This window comes from Pogoniulus pusillus, chromosome 9 (genome assembly GCF_015220805.1).
Source record: "Pogoniulus pusillus isolate bPogPus1 chromosome 9, bPogPus1.pri, whole genome shotgun sequence".
Classification (NCBI taxonomy): domain Eukaryota; kingdom Metazoa; phylum Chordata; class Aves; order Piciformes; family Lybiidae; genus Pogoniulus; species Pogoniulus pusillus.
The window spans coordinates 37,858,320-37,876,874 of record NC_087272.1 but is presented as its reverse complement, the minus strand read 5'-3'; the positions used below and the strand labels follow the sequence as shown (position 1 = coordinate 37,876,874).

Sequence of the window (18,555 nt, the reverse complement as noted above, 5' to 3'; positions counted from 1 at the left end):
CAGTTTACTCTAAGCAATAGTTTAAAGAGTTTACCATGTCAACAGTTTGGAAGCAATGGCACATAGACAACTGAAAAATCAATTGAGTAGCAAAACAAAATGCAGCTTGGTAAACTGTATTTACTATCAGGCAAAAACCCAAGTGAAACCTGGTAAGCTTTATTTACTCTCAGGAGAAAAGCAAAGTAAAACCTGGTAAATTTTATTTACTCTCAGGAGAAAAGCAAAGTGAAACCTGCTAAGCTTTATTTACTATTAGTAGCAAAACATGGTAAACTTTATTTACTCTCAGGAGAAAATCAAAGTAAAACCTGGTAAGCTTTATTTACTGTTAGTAGCAAGCCAAAGCAAAACCTGGTAAACTTCATTTACTCTCAGGAGAAAAGCAAAGTGAAACCTGGTAAATTTTATTTACTATCAAGAGAAAACCAAAGGGAAACCTGGTAAGCTTTATTTCCTATTAGTAGCAAAACAAAGTGAAAACTGGTAAACCTTGTTTACTCTCAGGAGAAAAGCAAAGTGAAACCTGGTAAACTTTATTTACTATTAGTAGCAAACCAAAGCAAAACCTGGTAAACTTAATTTACTCTCAGGAGAAAAGCAAAGTAAAACCTGGTAAGCTTTATTTACTATTAGTAGCAAACCAAAGCAAAACCTGGTTAAACTTCATTTACTCTCAGGAGAAAAACAAAGTGAAACTTGGGAAACTTTATTTACTATCAAGAGAAAACCAAAGTGAAACCTGGTAAGCTTTATTTACTATTAGTAGCAAACCACAGCAAAACCTGGTAAACTTTGTTTACTCTCAGGAGAAAACCAAAGTGAAACCTGGGAAACTTTATTTACTATCAAGAGAAAACCAAAGGGAAACCTGGTAAGCTTTATTTACTATTAGTAGCAAAACATAGCAAAACCTGGTTAAACTTCATTTACTCTCAGGAGAAAAGCAAAGTGAAACCTGGTAAACATTATTTACTCTCAGGAGAAAAGCAAAGTAAAACCTGGTAAGCTTTACTTACTATTAATAGCAAACCAAAGCAAAACCTGGTTAAACTTCATTTACTCTCAGGAGAAAAGCAAAGTAAAACCTGGTAAGCTTTGTTTACTATTAATAGAAAACCAAAGCAAAACCTGGTTAAACTTCATTTACTCTCAGGAGAAAAGCAAAGTGAAACCTGGTAAGCTTTATTTACTATTAGTAGCAAACCACAGGAAAACCTGGTAAACTTTGTTTACTCTCAGGAGAAAACCAAAGTGAAACCTGGGAAACTTTATTTACTATCAAGAGAAAACCAAAGGGAAACCTGGTAAGCTTTATTTACTATTAGTAGCAAAACATAGCAAAACCTGGTTAAACTTCATTTACTCTCAGGAGAAAAGTAAAGTGAGACCTGGTAAACATTATTTACTCTCAGGAGAAAAGCAAAGTGAAACCTGGTAAATTTTATTTACTATTAGTAGCAAACCAAAGCAAAACCTGGTAAACATTATTTACTCTCAGGAGAAAAGCAAAGTGAGACCTGGTAAACATTATTTACTCACAGGAGAAAAGCAAAGTGAGACCTGGTAAACATTATTTACTCTCAGGAGAAAAGCAAAGTGAAACCTGGTAAGTTTTATTTACTGATCTGCTTTTTGGTTTGTTCTTTTCTTCTTCTCCCTCTAGCAGCCCTATCAATGCAAAGAAAGTGAATACTACTACGAGCAGTGACTCCTATATTGGGCTCTGGAGAAACTACCTGATTCTTTGCTGCAGTGCAGCATCTTCTTCAAATTCCTCCACCTCCACAGGCTCTGTGAGATGCTCCCCTCCTGAGACGCTGGCGTCTACTCCTGACAGTGGTTATAGCATTGATTCAAGAGTAGGTGCTTCTAATACTGGCTGTAAAATAAGGCTACATCTTTTTGTCAGTGGAAACCTCTGAGGCTCATAGTAACTGTCACAATTCTTACAAACTGGTGTAATTAGCCTGCATGTATGTTTTAGCACACCATTGGCTTGCCTTTGTTTAGGGGAGCCTTTCAGTTTACAGTTGTCTTTGCTTTGGTTAGGGGAGCGTTTCAGTTCTCTTGTCCTAGCCCACATTGCAGAGGCTTCTCTTGCTTGTGCTTTTTCAAGGCATAAAAATATTAACCCAATCTCTGAGTCTTAGCTATGCTAAGGAGAAAATGTTTTGTTTACCACTGAGGGGGGGAGTTTGTTTGCCATTCTAGGAAGATAGCCACTCACTTCATAGAATCATAGAATCATAGAATCATAGAATCATAGAATCAAGCAGGTTGGAAGAGACCTCCAAGCTCATCCAGTCCAACCTAGCACCCAGCCCTATCCAGTCAACCAGACCATGGCACTAAGTGCCTCATCCAGGCTTTGCTTGAAGACCCCCAGGGACGGTGCTTCCACCACCTCCCTGGGCAGCCCATTCCAATGCCAATCACTCTATCTGTGAAGAACTTCTTCCTAACATCCAGCCTATACCTACCCTGGCACAACTTGAGACTGTGTCCCCTTGTTCTATTGCTGGTTGCCTGGGAGAAGAGGCCACCCCCCACCTGGCTACAATGTCCCTTTCAGGTAGTTGTAGACAGTAATAAGATCACCCTGAGCCTCCTCTTCTCCAGGCTAAACAGGCCCAGCTCCCTCAACCTCTCCTCATAGGATTTGTGCTCCAGGCCCCTCACCAGCTTCGTTGCCCTTCTCTGGACATGTTCCAGCACCTCAACATCTTTCTTGAATTGAGGGGCCCAAAACTGGACACAGCACTCAAGGTGTGGCCTGAGCAGTGCTGAGTACAGGGGAAGAATAACCTCCCTTGTCCTACTGGCCACACTGTTCCTGATGCAGGCCAGGATGCCATTGGCTCTCTTGGCCACCTGGGCACACTGCTGCCTCAGCTTCAGCTTGGATGTTCCCTGCCCCCCCCCCCACTTTAGAAATCACCCAGACTAGACTCAGCCGGCTCTGGGAATATAAATGAAGCTATTTATTTACAGCAGCACAATATACAAGCAGATATTTACAGTCTATACAGTTATAGACAGAAATAGGCAAGGTAAAAGGTGATACAGAAACACAACAGCCCTCCCAGAAACCTGAGTCCCCAGGAGTGGCTCTCAACCTCCCCTTCACCTTCCTCGCTACCCCTCTCCACCTTACCCCAGTCCCAAGGCAAAAATTAGAGGTTCAGCCAGGGGCTTAGGTAGCAAAATGGATTAGTGCAAAATGGAGGGTGAGGTTAGAGAGTAAGATGCAGCTCAGCCAGTTCCCCAGCAGCAGCCCAAGTGAGAGAGGTTATCTATGTTTATATTTCTTGTTCCTACACATCTCAGCAGGGCTATGAGGGAAGTAGACATCACCCTTGTTTTCCTTTCACAGCCTGTAAGCTAGTTCTTCTCACCAAAACCTTCTAGCTAGCTTCAAACTAGCACGCTTCAAGGAACTAAAGCAGTGACCTGGGCAGGCATGATGTAACTTGTGACATTTTTCCCACCCACAGAGGTTTTTTTTGCCTGCCTTGCTTCACATCACTTGCAGATTTCATAGAGTCATAGAACCAAGCAGGTTGGAAGAGAGCTCCAAGCTCAGCCAGCCCAACCTAGCACCCAGCCCTGCCCAACCAACCAGACCATGGCACTAAGTGCCCCAGCCAGGCTTGGCTGCAACACCTCCAGCCACGGCCACTCCACCACCTCCCTGGGCAGCCCATTCCAATGCCAATCACTCTCTCTGCCAGGAACTTCCTCCTATTTTGTTTTGCTTTTTATTTGCTAATTTTTGGGTCTCTCCTTTTGAGTTTCCTGCAGAAGGTATAGTAGAGGTAAAGTTAACTTGTGGAAAGTGCAGCCTGGACAGACTGGATGGGTGGGCAGAGGCCAATGGGATGAGACTGAACAAAGCCAAGTGCAGGTTTCTACACTTTGGCCACAACAACCCCAAGAAACACTACAGGCTGGGGACAGAGTGGCTGAGAGCAGACAGGAAGAAAGGGACCTGGGGGTGCTGGTAGCTGAAGCTGAGGCAGCAGTGCCCAGGTGGGCAGCAGAGCCAATGGCATCTTGGGCTGGCTCAGGAGCAGTGTGGGCAGCAGGACAAGGGAGGTTCTTGTGCCCCTGTGCTCAGCACTGCTCAGGCCACCCCTGGATTGCTGTGTCCAGTTGTGGGCTCCTGAAATGAAGAGAGCTGTTGAGGTGCTGGAAGGTGTGGAGAGAAGGGCAGCAAGGCTGGGGAGGGGCCTGGAGCAGAGCCCTGTGAGGAGAGGCTGAGGGAGCTGGGGGTGTGCAGCCTGCAGCAGAGGAGGCTCAGGGCAGAGCTCATTGCTGCCTGCAGCTGCCTGCAGGGAGACTGTGGCCAGGTGGGGTTGGGCTGAGTGATTGGCATTGGAATGGGCTGCCCAGGGAGGTGGTGGAGTGGCTGTGGCTGGAGGTGTTGAAGCCAAGCCTGGCTGGGGCACTTAGTGCCATGGTCTGGTTGGTTGGGCAGGGCTGGGTGCTAGGTTGGCCTGGCTGAGCTTGGAGCTCTCTTCCAACCTGCTTGATTCTATGATTCTATGAAATCCCTTTCCTGAATCTGTGAAACTGTAGACTGAAACTGCCCTCTTTGAGAGAGCTGCAGTGGAGCCTAAAGAGCAGTACACCAGAAGTCTGCTTCTTGTCTCTGAGGAGGGCAGATTCACTAAACAGTCAAAGCAACTCTGCTGCATTGAGGCATTCTTTGTCATCTGACAATGAAAACTCAATTGCCCAACGACCAGAGAAGTATTTAGTTCTACTGTACTATTTCAGAAAGCATTTTTTCACATCAAGGATCAAAAACTGTCTTATTTTTTATCATTATGAGTCACTGAGGGGTGTGAGAAGAGTGTGAAATCCCAGCAGATGTATTTATGACTCCCAGATTGATTGTTTGATAACTGCTTGATGCTATTTTACTGTGATTTTCTTCTCAGATCATTGGCATTCCATCCCCATCCTCCCTGTTTAAGCACATAGTTCCCATGATGCGCTCTGAGAGCATGGAAATTACAGAATCCCTGGTGCTGGGACTTGGCAGGACCAACCCAGGAGCTTTTAGGTAACTGTTGTGTTTCATCTGGGGAATGAGAGCTCAGAAAAGCAGCTTTGCTTTCCTCTTTTAGGAGTTTCAACACAGCTGTGCCATCTCTACCGTTGTCTTTGCTGGCATTTAGTGGTGTGAGAGAGATTGTTAGAGGGTGGGATACTGTGATGTAGAGGTCCTCCTTGGAGGAGACTCCCACATGAGCTTCTTGTGGCCTTCCAGGATCTGAAGGGGCTCCAAAAAAGCTGGAGAGGGACTTCTGAGGCAATCAGGCAGTGACAGGACTAGGGGGAATGGAGCAAAGCTGGAGGTGGGGAGGTTCAGACTGGATGTGAGGAGGAAGTTGTTCAGCCTGAGGGTGGTGAGAGGCTGGAATGGGTTGCCCAGGGAGGTGGTTGAAGCCCCATGGCTGGAGGTGTTTAAGGCCAGGCTGGCTGAGGCTGTGGGCAGCCTGCTCTAGGGTAGGGTGTCCCTGGGCATGGCAGGGGGGTTGGAACTGGCTGCTCCTTGTGGTCCTTTCCAACCCTGGCTGATTGTATGATTCTATGATTCATGTCTGCATAAAGAACAAGAAGTTAGCTGAAACAATAAAGAGTTGCCTTTTGTTGATATGAATCATAGAATCAGTCAGGGTTGGAAGAGACTTACAAGGATCATCCAGTTCTAACCTCCCTGCCATGGGCAGGGACACCTCACACTAGATCAGGCTGCCCAGAGCCTCATCCAGCCTGGCCTTAAACACCTCCAGGGATGAGGCTTCCACCACCTCCCTGGGCAACCTGTTCTAGGTTCTCACCACCCTCATAGAGAAGAACTTCCTCCTAACATCCAGTCTGAATCTCCCCATTTCTAGCTTTCTTCCACTCCCCCCAGCTCTATCACTACCTGACAACCTAAGAAGTCCCTCCCCAGCTTTCTTGGAGGCCACTTCTTGCAGGGCTGCCCTTATATGAAAGAACAGCCTGCATGGCCTATTACCATGTGAAATGTTAATTATAACCACTCTTCTAAGAGCTACTAAGCTCTCCTTGCCACAAACCTTGTTCTGTGCTAGGAATTGCATGATAACTGTGTTGTAAAAAGATGTCTTTGGATCAAGCTGAAAAAAAGAGATTCAGTTACAACTCTGTTCTGATAAGAGCAGATTTCATTCCCCCTAATAATATCTACTTACACCTTTTGTTAAGCCCCCAGGAGGAAAACAAAATGATCTGTGGTAGAAATATGCCCCAATACTAAGTGAATGCAAATGCAGTGCTATTTATCAAGACACCATTTGGTAACCTGTCTTGAATTTAGGAAGAAATCTCTTTCTAGGAAACATCTCTTTTAAAGGCTGATTTATTTCAGATGGCTACAGGGTAAAGAAAGAAAACTTCAGGGTGTTCTGACTTCTGTTGCAACATCAATTGCTGTGAAGCTTCTTTCAGCTGAGATGCTGATGTTTGGGGTTTTTTGTTTCACCTTTTGAATGATTTTATTTTCATTCAGGGATCTGATAGAAGAATTACATCCTATAATTAAAGAAGCACTTGAAAGAAGGCCAGAGGTAATGAGCTGTTGTTTCCACTATATCCAGTGCACTGTTTGAACTCTCTTCTCATGTTAGTTATGGTCTTTACTTTCTGCACCTAAAACCTGTCAGTGTACCAGATAAGAAGATGAAATCTTCCTCTTTTAAATGATTGTGAGATGTTTATGTCAGGAGGCCAAGCTCTGTATTATTCAGGTTGGACTTGATGGTCTATGAGGTCTCTTCCAACCTTGGTGATACTATGATACTGTGATACTATTCCTGTACCAAAGAGGTTTCATTCCATGTGATCACAGAATCAAGCAAGTTGGAAGAGACCTCCAAGCTCATCCAGTCCAACCTAGCACCCAGCCCTATTCAGTCCTATTCAGCCCTACTCAGATAAAGATTACCACAACGTTTGAATTCTTTGAGTTCCTTGTACCTAAGCACAGTTTTCCACAGGTGTTACTTACTTAGATCATCAGTAACCTGTCCATGATGAAGAAGAACCTAAGACACAGAATTGAGTTCTGCCCTTTACCAGCTGTGCTGGATTTTAGGGTGTCTTTGATGCTTGTCAGCTCACTGGACCGACTGCTCTGACTGAACATATTTACAGCAAGATTAGAGCTCTCAGTGGGTATTCATAGAAGCAGCAATCTCTGCAAACACAGACTCAGAGATGATTATTCAGTGTTTTTCATGGTAACTGCTGCTCTTATTAGCAACCCACTTGTAATTAAAGACAGATGATGGGGAGGAGCTTTGCTGTTTCACAAAAGGGTGCTGGGCTTTAGGGTGTTTTGTCAGTCTTGAATGCAAATCGTGGCATAGTTTGGGTTGGAAGGGATTTATGAATGTCATCTAGTACAACCCCCTGCTGTGAGCAGAGACATCTTCAACTGAATCAGAGCCTTCAACTGCTTGCTCAGAGCCTCCTCCAAACTGACCTTGAACGTTTCCAAGGACGGAGCAGCTACCACCTCTCCGAGCAATCTGTTCCACCCTCCTTGCTTAGCAGTTTTGATAACTCATCTTAAAAGCTTGTCACTCCTAGTAACTGATGTCAGTTTTAGTAGAGATACAGTAATGCTTTTGCATTCCACAGTGGCTTGATGCTGAGTTTTCCCTCTGCTTCCTCTGATGTTGTGTTTTCTCTGTTGCCTAGAACATGAAGCGGCGCAGGCGTCGAGATATTTTACGAGTACAGCTAGTACGAATATTTGAGCTGTTGGCAGATGCTGGTGTCATTAGTCACAGGTAGGGGCAGCACTGGGGAGAGCATGGGCTGTGTGCTCCTGAATTGACTCATTAATACTCCTATGACCCACTAGAACAAGCTTGCAAAATTCTTGAGTGGGTTTTAGTATACCACTAAATAAACAGAGGTGGCTTTGTAAAACTGGGACTTTTGCTGGCTTTCTAATCCCTCCCTCATGCACTTTGGTCTGTTAAAATCACAGAATCAACCAGTTAGAAGAAATCTCCAAGCTCATCCAGTCCAACCTAGCACCCAGCCCTATCCAGTCAACTAGACCATGGCACTAAGTGCCTCATCCAGGCCTTTCTTGAGCACCTCCAGGGACAACGACACCACCTCCTCCCTGGGCAGCCCATTCCAATGGCAAATCTCTCTCTCTGTGAAGAAATTCCTCTTCAAATGTTGCTATTCCCTGGGACACTGCTTTGAGCAGCTGTCATGTTCCTTCTTGTTTGGGTGTGCTTAAAGATCACAGCAGTTGTGCAGATCAGAGAATGCAAGCTGCAGCTATTTTACTATCAATCTGGAGTTGTTCCTCACCTGGACTCCTGATGCTGGTCCTATGCAGAGAAGGTTGCTACTTAGTAGTAGTGCACCTTTTAGTTCTTGAGGGAGGTGAAATGTTATCTGGATTAGGTTTTTTCCTCAGTTTACCCTACTTGTGCAGAGACACTTTGAAAGGAGACTTAATATCCTGGCATTTCTTTTACAAGCCTCTTAGAAATTGTTTTCTGTGCAGGTGGAGTTGTGTGGGAACAAGCAGGCTAGGAGGTGGTTGGGTCAGCTTCTCCCCTTCTGCAAGCCAATGATGCTTCAACACTTGTTTGTCCACTATGGCAGTAAAATGAGTGTGAAATTGTCAATCTTGAAGCAAGCTGCTGCAGTATGTTGCAGAATGCTGCCTCAGCAGCATTGCTGAAATGCCTTTCTTCTGTTTAGCTTCTGATTTCCAGAGTGCAGCCATTAAAATCATCACTGCTGTTTAATTAGCCTGTGTAAAATACCTCCTAACCACAGGCTGCAGCCTGGAACTCTGTCAGCTTTTTTTCTCAGTCTGACTCTGTGGTAGAAGTTAGCAAGGAATAAGGATTACCACAGTCCTCTTCACCTTGCCTTTGCTGTGCTTTTTAGCTGTCTTCTGTACAAATGGGAAGAGGGAGCCTAGAGGAGAGGAGTCACCCTTCTAACCCTTGTTTGGCAAAGAAGGGCAGGTTTGACTCACATGCAGGCATTAATCTCCTCATTTAGTTCAGTACAAATGTCTAGTCAAGTGCTAAAACAATTAAGATGGGGAATGATAAATAACTTCCATAGGTATCAGCTCAGGAACCAGGCTTGGGAAGGGGTTCTGGCATTGACCTCTCCTCCCCTAGTTGTAGTCAGTAGGTTCCGGTGTGAACAACCCAAAATGAGAGAGGGAGGCTGGCACTAGCTCACTCCTCACAAGAGAAGTGTAATGAAATGAAGCTATAAAGGGAATAAATTGCTTTCATCTGCTGTTAATCAGTAGCATGTCATGAAGCAGTGAACGTCCTGAGTGACTCCCAAAGGTCAATGTATAACAGAGATGTCTGTGGTCAAGTAGTTCATAGAATCACAGAATCAAGCAGGTTGGAAGAGAGCTCCAAGCTCAGCCAGTCCAACCTAGCACCCAGCCCTGCCCAACCAACCAGACCATGGCACTAAGTGCCCCAGCCAGGCTTGGCTTCAACACCTCCAGGGACAGTGACTCCACCACCTCCCTGGGCAGCCCATTCCAATGCCAATCACTCTCTCTGCCAGGAACTTCCTCCTCACATCCAGCCTAGACCTGCCCTGGCACAACCTGATTCTGTGTCCCTTGTTCTGTTGCTGGCTGCCTGGCAAAAGAGTCCAACCCCACCTGGCTACAGCCTCCCTGCAGGCAGCTGCAGACAGCAATGAGCTCTGCTCTGAGCCTCCTCTGCTGCAGGCTGCACACCCCCAGCTCCCTCAGCCTCTCCTCACAGGGCTCTGCTCCAGGCCCCTCCCCAGCCTTGCTGCCCTTCTCTCCACACCTTCCTAACTGTAATTATTTTTGCTGCTTTACAAATCCCATGGGTGTTGGAGGGGTGGAAGTAGAAGGTTGTTTGGGGAGGGATTTTGTTAGTTTTTAAAACACTTTTCCCCCTATATAAGAACTAATTCTCTGGAGGGATGAGTGAGTGGTGATAACAAGGCTTGGAAATGAGTAGCTTTCCTTAGAGCCTTTTATTTCACACCCAAATAGAAGAGGGGTGAAGAAGTGGCTTGTGATTAAAAATCTACAGTGATGGGGTGGGGTTAAAGTCTTCATTCAAGTTTCAAAAGTCATTGTATGTGTTTAACATATTACTAATTCATCCTGCTTTCTTTTCAAGTGCAAGTGGTGGCCTTGATAATGAAACACATTCCCTCAACAACACTTTACTGGAGTATGTCGACCTAACGAGGCAACTCCTGGAAGCAGAAAACGAGAAGGATTCGGATACATTGAAAGATATCAGATGCCATTTTAGTGCCTTGGTGGCAAATATCATTCAAAATGTTCCAGGTATGGAAAAATGCTTTGAGGACTGTGGTGAATGGATTTAAGGTCGGGATGGTTTTGGTGTTCCCTGCCCCCTCACGCTTAAGAAGATCACTCAGAGTAGACTCAGCTGCTCTGGAAAGTTGAATGATGCTTTATATGTACAGCTTAGCATAGAATCATAGAATCAGGCAGGTTGGAAGAGACCTCCAAGCTCATCCAGTCCAACCTATCCCCCAGCCCTATCCAGTCAACCAGACCATGGCACTAAGTGCCTCAGCCAGGCTTTTCTTGAAGACCCCCAGGGACGGTGCCTCCACCACCTCCCTGGGCAGCCCATTCCAATGCCAATCACTCTCTCTGTGAAGAACTTCTTCCTAACATCCAGCCTATACCTACCCTGGCACAACTTGAGACTGTGTCCCCTTGTTCTATTGCTGGTTGCCTGGGAGAAGAGGCCACCCCCCACCTGGCTACAATGCCCCTTCAGGTAGTTGTAGACAGTAATAAGATCCCCCCTGAGCCTCCTCTTCTCCAGGCTAAACAGGCCCAGCTCCCTCAGCCTCTCCTCATAGGATTTGTGCTCCAGGCCCCTCACCAGCTTCGTTGCCCTTCTCTGGACATGTTCCAGCACCTCAACATCCTTCTTGAATTGAGGGGCCCAGAACTGGACACAGCACTCAAGGTGTGGCCTGAGCAGTGCTGAGTACAGGGGAAGAATAACCTCCCTTGTCCTGCTGGCCACACTGTTCCTGATGCAGGCCAGGATGCCATTGGCTCTCTTGGCCACCTGGCCATAATATACAAGCAGATAGTTACAATATCTACAGCTACAGACAGAAATATGCAAGTTAAAAAGTAATACAGAAGCACAACAGCCCTCCCAGAAACCTGAGTCCCCCAATCATGCCAAGAAGATAATACACTCCAGGCGTAGGAACATGAGAGACATTAATTCATGCACAGACAGTTCTTTTCCAAACCAATGCTAATATTACATGGAAAAAGCTGAAGGACAGTGTGGTTAGCTGCTCTGCTGTCCTAGGACCAGCCCAAACCTCTTTATTTGACAGATTAAGTAAGAATCTTGCAGTGTGTGTGCAGATAATGTGAGGTATAGAGGCCAAGGCACCTGTCACAGGGCATTCAAGAGACATGTTGTTCACTGGTGGCATTGAGCAGGCCAGCAGAGAACCTACATCCAGCTGTGACAGTGTGGAAATGTGTCTGTAAAGTGATGTTAGTTCTTTTATAGAGAATCATAGAAGCAGTTAGGATTGGAAGGTCTGCAGCTTGTATGAGTAACATTGCTTCACCTTAGTCATAGAATCAGAGTCATAGAAGCAGTCAGGGTTGGAAGGGACCACAAGGATCATCTAGTTCCAACCCCCTGTCATGGGCAGGGACACCCTACCCTAGAGCAGGCTGCCCACAGCCTCAGCCAGCCTGGCCTCAAACACCTCCAGCCATGGGGCCTCAACCACCTCCCTGGGCAGCCCATTCCAGCCTCTCACCACCCTAATGCTGAAGAACTTCTTCCTAACATCCAGACCTCCCCATCTCTAGCTTTATTCTATTCTCCCCAGTCCTATCACTCCCTGACACCCTCAAAAGTCATGGGGCCTCAACCACCTCCCTGGGCAACCCATTCCAGCCTCTCACCACTCTCATGATGAACAAATTCCTCCTCATGGCCAGGCTGAATCTCCCCACCTCCAGCTTTGCTCCATTCCCCCCAGTCCTGTCACTCCCTGACAGACTCAAAAGTTCCTCCCCAGCTTTCTTGTAGCCCCCTTAAGATATTGGAAGGCTACAAGAAGGTCCCCTGGGAGCCTCCTCTTCTCCAGCCTGCACAGCCCCAACTCTTTCAGTCTGTCCTCAGAGCACAGCAGCTCCAGCCCTGTGAGCATCCTCACAGCCCTGCTCTGGACACCTTCCAGCACATCCATATCCCTCCTGTGATAGAGTTTTATGAATGGTTTGGGTCTGTTTCTGGTTTAGGTACTCTAAAATAAAGCCTGCCAAGATGATTGTGCCTAACTGTGTGATTTCTTTGTGTCACAGTCCACCAGAGAAGAAGTGTCTTTCCACAGCAGAGTCTACGCCACAGTCTGTTCATGTTGTTCAGTCACTGGGCAGGTCCTTTCAGTATCATGTTTACTCCTCTGGACAGATACAGTGATAGGAACATGAGGATAAACAGACACCAATACTGTGCATTAAAGGTATTTCAGCACTTTTTCAGTTGTGGAAATAGACTCTTGTGTTGCTTTTGCTGTAATACTGATTTCATAACTGGTCTTTTTTGGATGTTCTGTTCACATCCTCGCTGCCATTCATGACTTAGGTTTTTTCCTCTCTTCTGCCTGTGTTGTGTGTTTCTGACACTTTGGCTTTTATTCCATGCTGTAAACTACAGCAGGAATTACTTAAAATCATAGAATGGTTTGTGTTGAAAGGGACCTCAAAGATCACCCAGTTCCAACCCCCCCCACCATAGACAGGGACACCTTCCACTAGACCTGGTTGCTCAAGGCCCTGTCCAACCTGGCCTTGAACACCTCCAGGTAGCAGCTTCCCTTGGGTAACCTGTTCCAGTGTCTCACCACCCTCACTATGAGTTGGTGCAAATTCATCAATTCATAGATTCATAGAATGGATTGGGTTGGAGAAGATCTTGAAGTTCATCCTGTTTCAGTCCCCCTTGGCATAGGCAGGGACACTTTCCACTACACCTGGTTGCTCAAGGCCCTGTCCAACCTGGCCCTGAACACCTCCAGGTAGCAGCTTCCCTGGGTTACCTGTTCCAGTGTCTCACCACCCTCACTATGAGTTGGTGCAAATTCATCAATTCATAGATTCATAGAGTGGGTTGGGTTGGAATGGATCTTGAACTTCATCTGGTTCCAGCCCCCTTGGCATTGGCAGGGACACTTTCCACTAGTCCTGGTTGCTCATGACCATGTCCAACCTGGCCTTGAGCAGCTCCAGGGAGAGCACACCCATGGGCAACCTGTTCCAGTGTCTCACCACCCTCACTGTAAAGAATTTCTTCCTAATCTTCAGTCTAAATCTGGCCTCCTTGAGCTTCAATCCTTTCTCCCTCATTCTATCACTGCTAAACGTCCACTGCCTGTGACTCCAGTCCACAACTCTCCTTAAGAGAGGCTTGCATGTAAAAGTAGAGTATCAATCCAACTCTGACCTGTGTCACCATTTCAACAGTGAGAATGAGCACGGTGTCAAAAGAGCTTTTTGGTAGCCTTACACTCTTCCTCCCTTCGCTGAACAGAAGTTAGTTGTCTGCTGTTTTGCCACTCTCTGTACCTGAGTTATTAAAATGTAGTGTTTTTCAATTACTTTCTGAAGGCTATGTCTGCTGTACTGTGTTGTGGCCCTGTTGCAGATAACGTCGGGCTCTCATCTGATGGTTATTTGTACAAGTGGCTGGACAATATTTTGGATTCACAAGACAAAAAGGTAACACAGGCAATGCCAACGCTGGTTTGCAACTCTTGGTGCCTTCAGCATGTGCTTTAGTGAGTTTTTGTGATCAGATTGGCCTAGGTGCTTTAGAGTAGCATAAGATCAAAGCACTGCTTCTTTGTACACTCTCCTTGGTATCTGCGTTCCCCCTGGTGAGGAAGGCAGTCCTTAGTCACAGTCTGTGAACAGGTGAAACAGAAGCAGAGAGGGAAAGGAGTGTGTCTAAACTAACCAGCTAAGTTAAGTTGTGATAATAAACATCTGCTTGTTACATTGAAGATACTTAACTCATAGAATCATAGAATCATAGAATCAACCAGGTTGGAAGAGACCTCCAAGCTCATCCAGTCCAACCTAGCACCCAGCCCTAACCAATCAACTAGACCATGGCACTAAGTGCCTCATCCAGGCTTTGCTTGAAGACCCCCAGGGACGGTGCCTCCACCACCTCCCTGGGCAGCCCATTCCAATGGGAAATCACTCTCTCTGTGAAGAACTTCTTCCTAATATCCAGCCTATACCTACCCTGGCACAACTTGACTATTCAGCATTTAACTATTGAAGATATTTAAACTCCTAAGAGGAGTTTAAATATGTAGAGTCCGTTGAGGGTCCTGCAGTTACAAAGACCAAGCTTTAAATCTAAGGCTGAGCTTTACATCTAAGGTTGAGCTTTACATCTAAGGCCAAGCTTTACATCTGATGCCAAGCTTTACATCTGATGCCAAGCTTTACACCTAATGCTAAGCTTTACATCTAAGGCTAAGCTTTACATCTTAAGACCAAGCTTTACACCTGATGCCAAGCATTACATCTAAGACGAGCTTTAGATTTAAAAGACAGGGTCTCCAGTACCCTAATACTTGGACTCAATCATAAAGATAGAACTCCAGTGGACTACTTTGGTTCAAGAGCCCACACAAGTGTGCACACAGAGCTATCCCACTGGATAGCTATCCCACTGGATAGATAACCCCACAGATCTATTCCTGCATGTGTTGCACTAAGTGCATTTATGTATCTGATGCCTTCAGGCCAGCGTTCAGCTTGCATCAAGAGCTCTGAAAATAGCAGCAGCTCAAAGTAGCCTTGAAACTTAGGGGGAAAAAGAACCAGTGGAGTGATCTAGTAGTTTACTTGAATAATTGCTGATTGTGGAAGTTGAACATGAAACACTTTGGTAGAATTAGATGTTATTTTAAGCAGTGGTCTCCTTGGTGTTAGATGGAACAAATCTTGTGTATTGCAGTTGGGTTTTTCTTCTTTTTGAATATCTCATTCCCTATCTTAGGCCATTTTTGTAACTGAGTCTCTTTTTGGTGTTTTTTGGCTGTGTTTATAAGTCATATTTGTGCTTTCCTGGGATACAGGTTCACCAGCTAGGCTGTGAGGCAGTCATGCTGCTCTTGGAGCTCAACCCTGACCAGAGTAACCTCATGTACTGGGCCGTGGACCGGTGTTACACAGGCTCCAAGCGGGTAGCAGCTGGCTGCTTTAAAGCCATAGCCAACGTGTTCCAAAACAGGTACAGCAGCATTGCTCAACACTTTAAACTTCCCTCTTCCACGTGGGTAGGGATTTTCCTTCTTCCCAAAGAGAAAAGCTCATTCCTGTTTGCATGTCTGTGTTGCTAAAGAAGCTTTTCCAAGTGTTGCGTTATCCCATCCCATGTCCTTGGAAATTAAAGTTCAGTGAATTCCAATTCTCAAAAGCCAAATGGAAGCTCACTGATTTAACACATTTCTTTTCCCCCCCTAGGGATTACCAGTGTGATACAGTGACCCTCTTGAATCTGATACTGTTTAAAGCAGCTGATTCTGCCAGGGCCATCTATGAAGTTGCTATGCAACTATTACAGGTTTGTAAGCTAATACTGGAGGTATTTTTATTCCTTTTAAATGAGATTTATTTAGCATGTGCATTTAAAAACCCCACTCTGTTATTGACTGATTGTCCTTTCAGAACTTAAATCCAGTGGATAGAGATGTAGTATCTTTTTCTTCTCTATTTTGGTACAAAGTTAGGCCAGGTCTTTGCCTGGCACAGAATTTGGTGGCAGTGTGTGTCTGCTTTCATCAACTAAGCACTCAAAAGATGGCATTTTCATAACATCTGCTTTTGGTTTTTTCCAAGGGATAGAACCTAAATGAAAATTCTCCTGGATCTGAAACAGGATGTTGCATAGATGACACCAAATTGGGAACAAGTGTGGATCTGTTAGAGGGCAGGAGGGCTAATGCAAAGGGACCCTGACAGGCTGGACAGATGGGCACAGTCCAATGCTAGGTGTTTTAACAGCTCCAAGTGCCAGGTTCTGCTCCCTGGCCACAACAACCCCAAGCAGCACTGCAAGCTGGGGACAGAGTGGCTGAGAGCAGACAGGCAGAGAGGGACCTGGGGGTGCTAGTTGGCAGCTGAACATGAACCAGCAGTGTGCCCAGGTGGCCAGAAGAGCCAATGGCAACCTGGCCTGGATCAGGAAGAGTGTGGGCAGCAGGCCAAGGGAAGTTCTTCTGCCCTTGTACTGAGCACTGTTCAGGCCACACCTTGAGTGCTGTGTCCAGTTCTGGGCTCCTGAATTGCAGAGAGATGTTGAGGTACTGGAAGGTGTTTAGTCTGGAGAATTAGTTACTTCCAAGCTCATCCAGTCCAACCTAGCACCCAGCCCTGGCCAATCAACCAGACCATGGCACTAAGTGCCCCAGCCAGGCTTGGCTTCAACACCTCCAGCCACACAGACTCCACCACCTCCCTGGGCAGCCCATTCCAATGCCAATCACTCTCTCTGCCAACAACTTCCTCCTTACATCCTGCCTAGACTTCCCCCAGCACAACTTGAGACTGTGTCCCCTTCTTCTGTTGCTGGTTGCCTGGCAGAAGAGCCCAACCCCACCTGGCTACAGCCTCCCTGCAGGCAGCTGCAGGCAGCAATGAGCTCTGCCCTGAGCCTCCTCTGCTGCAGGCTGCACACCCCCAGCTCCCTCAGCCTCTCCTCACAGGACTGTGCTCCAGGCCCCTCCCCAGCCTTGCTGCCCTTCTCTGGTCACCTTCCAGCACCTCAACATCTCTCTTGAATTGAGGAGCCCAGAACTGAACACAGCATTCAAGGTGTGGCCTGACCTATGTTAAGAGTAGATGAGAGTAAATGCACTGATGATGAGAGTAGATGAGAGTAGATGCCCTGATTTAAAAGGTGATTTTTATAGCAAGGTTCTCCAATTTAGCTTCTGAACATTGTTCCTGCAGATCTTGGAACCAAAGATGTTCCGTTACGCTCACAAACTGGAAGTTCAGAGGACAGATGGGGTTTTGGGTCAGCCTTCTCCTTTACCACACCTCTATTCCATGTCCTATTATCAGCTCTCAGAAGAATTAGCAAGGACTTACCCTGAACTAACACTTGCTATCTTCTCAGGTATGGCTTTAAAATACTTCTTTGGGTCAAAATCATTGTCCAAAATGTGCAATCCTTGTTTTTCAGTTGATTAATTTCTGTGTGACTCCCTCAAATCAGGACAAGATGATAATGAATGAGGGAAATGCAATTCCTGAATGGCAACTTTTCCTTTGACTTGTGTTTGAAATATGTTCAGGAGCCCAAGATACTTTTACTGACTTCCATATATTCAGGAGCCCAAGATGCTTCTACTGACTTCCATATATTCAGGAGCCCAAGATGCTTCTACTGACTTCCATATATTCAGGAGCCTAAGATGCTTCTACTGACTTCCATATATTCAGGAGCCTAAGATGCTTCTACTGACTTCCATATATTCAGGAGTCTAAGATGCTTCTACTGACTTCCATATATTCAGGAGCCTAAGATGCTTCTACTGACTTCCATATATTCAGGAGCCCAAGATGCTTCTACTGACTTCCATATATTCAGGAGCCCAAGATGCTTCTACTGACTTCCATATATTCAGGAGTCTAAGATGCTTCTACTGACTTCCATATATTCAGAAGCCTAAGATGCTTCTACTGACTTCCATATATTCAGGAGTCTAAGATGCTTCTACTGACTTCCATGTATTCAGGAGCCCAAGATGCTTCTACTGACTTCCATATATTCAGAAGCCTAAGATGCTTCTACTGACTTCCATATATTCAGGAGTCTAAGATGCTTTTACTGACTTCCATGTATTCAGGAGCCCAAGATGCTTCTACTGACTTCCATATATTCAGGAGCCCAAGATGCTTCTACTGACTTCCATATATTCAGAAGCCTAAGATGCTTCTACTGACTTCCATATATTCAGGAGCCCAAGATGCTTTTACTGACTTCCATATATTCAGGAGCCTAAGATGCTTCTACTGACTTCCATATATTCAGTAGCCTATGATGCTTCTACTGACTTCCATATATTCAGGAGCCCAAGATGCTTCTACTGACTTCCATATATTCAGGAGCCTAAGATGCTTCTACTGACTTCCATATATTCAGGAGCCTATGATGCTTCTACTGACTTCCATGTATTCAGGAGCCCAAGATGCTTCTACTGACTTCCATATATTCAGGAGCCTAAGATGCTTCTACTGACTTCCATATATTCAGGAGCCCAAGATGCTTCTACTGACTTCCATATATTCAGGAGCCCAAGATGCTTCTACTGACTTCCATATATTCAGGAGCCCAAGATGCTTCTACTGACTTCCATATATTCAGGAGCCTAAGATGCTTCTACTGACTTCCATATATTCAGGAGCCT

General features: G+C 45.7%; 1 protein-coding gene across 10 annotated transcripts in view; it reads left to right on the top strand.

Moving 5' to 3' along the window:
• The window catches only part of FRYL (FRY like transcription coactivator), a 245,094-nt gene that overhangs the window by 149,332 nt on the left and 77,207 nt on the right, over positions 1 to 18,555 (top strand). For 9 of the 10 annotated variants that reach the window (XM_064149248.1, XM_064149243.1, XM_064149250.1 and 6 more), the window contains 10 exons: positions 1,667 to 1,862; positions 4,947 to 5,071; positions 6,548 to 6,605; positions 7,741 to 7,832; positions 10,212 to 10,384; positions 12,425 to 12,585; positions 13,730 to 13,840; positions 15,217 to 15,371; positions 15,605 to 15,704; positions 17,093 to 17,261. In XM_064149248.1, the coding sequence (XP_064005318.1) occupies positions 1,667 to 1,862; positions 4,947 to 5,071; positions 6,548 to 6,605; positions 7,741 to 7,832; positions 10,212 to 10,384; positions 12,425 to 12,585; positions 13,730 to 13,840; positions 15,217 to 15,371; positions 15,605 to 15,704; positions 17,093 to 17,261 (1,340 nt within the window). The remainder of the gene's footprint in view (positions 1 to 1,666; positions 1,863 to 4,946; positions 5,072 to 6,547; positions 6,606 to 7,740; positions 7,833 to 10,211; positions 10,385 to 12,424; positions 12,586 to 13,729; positions 13,841 to 15,216; positions 15,372 to 15,604; positions 15,705 to 17,092; positions 17,262 to 18,555) is intronic. The other variant, XM_064149246.1, reaches the window with a different exon arrangement.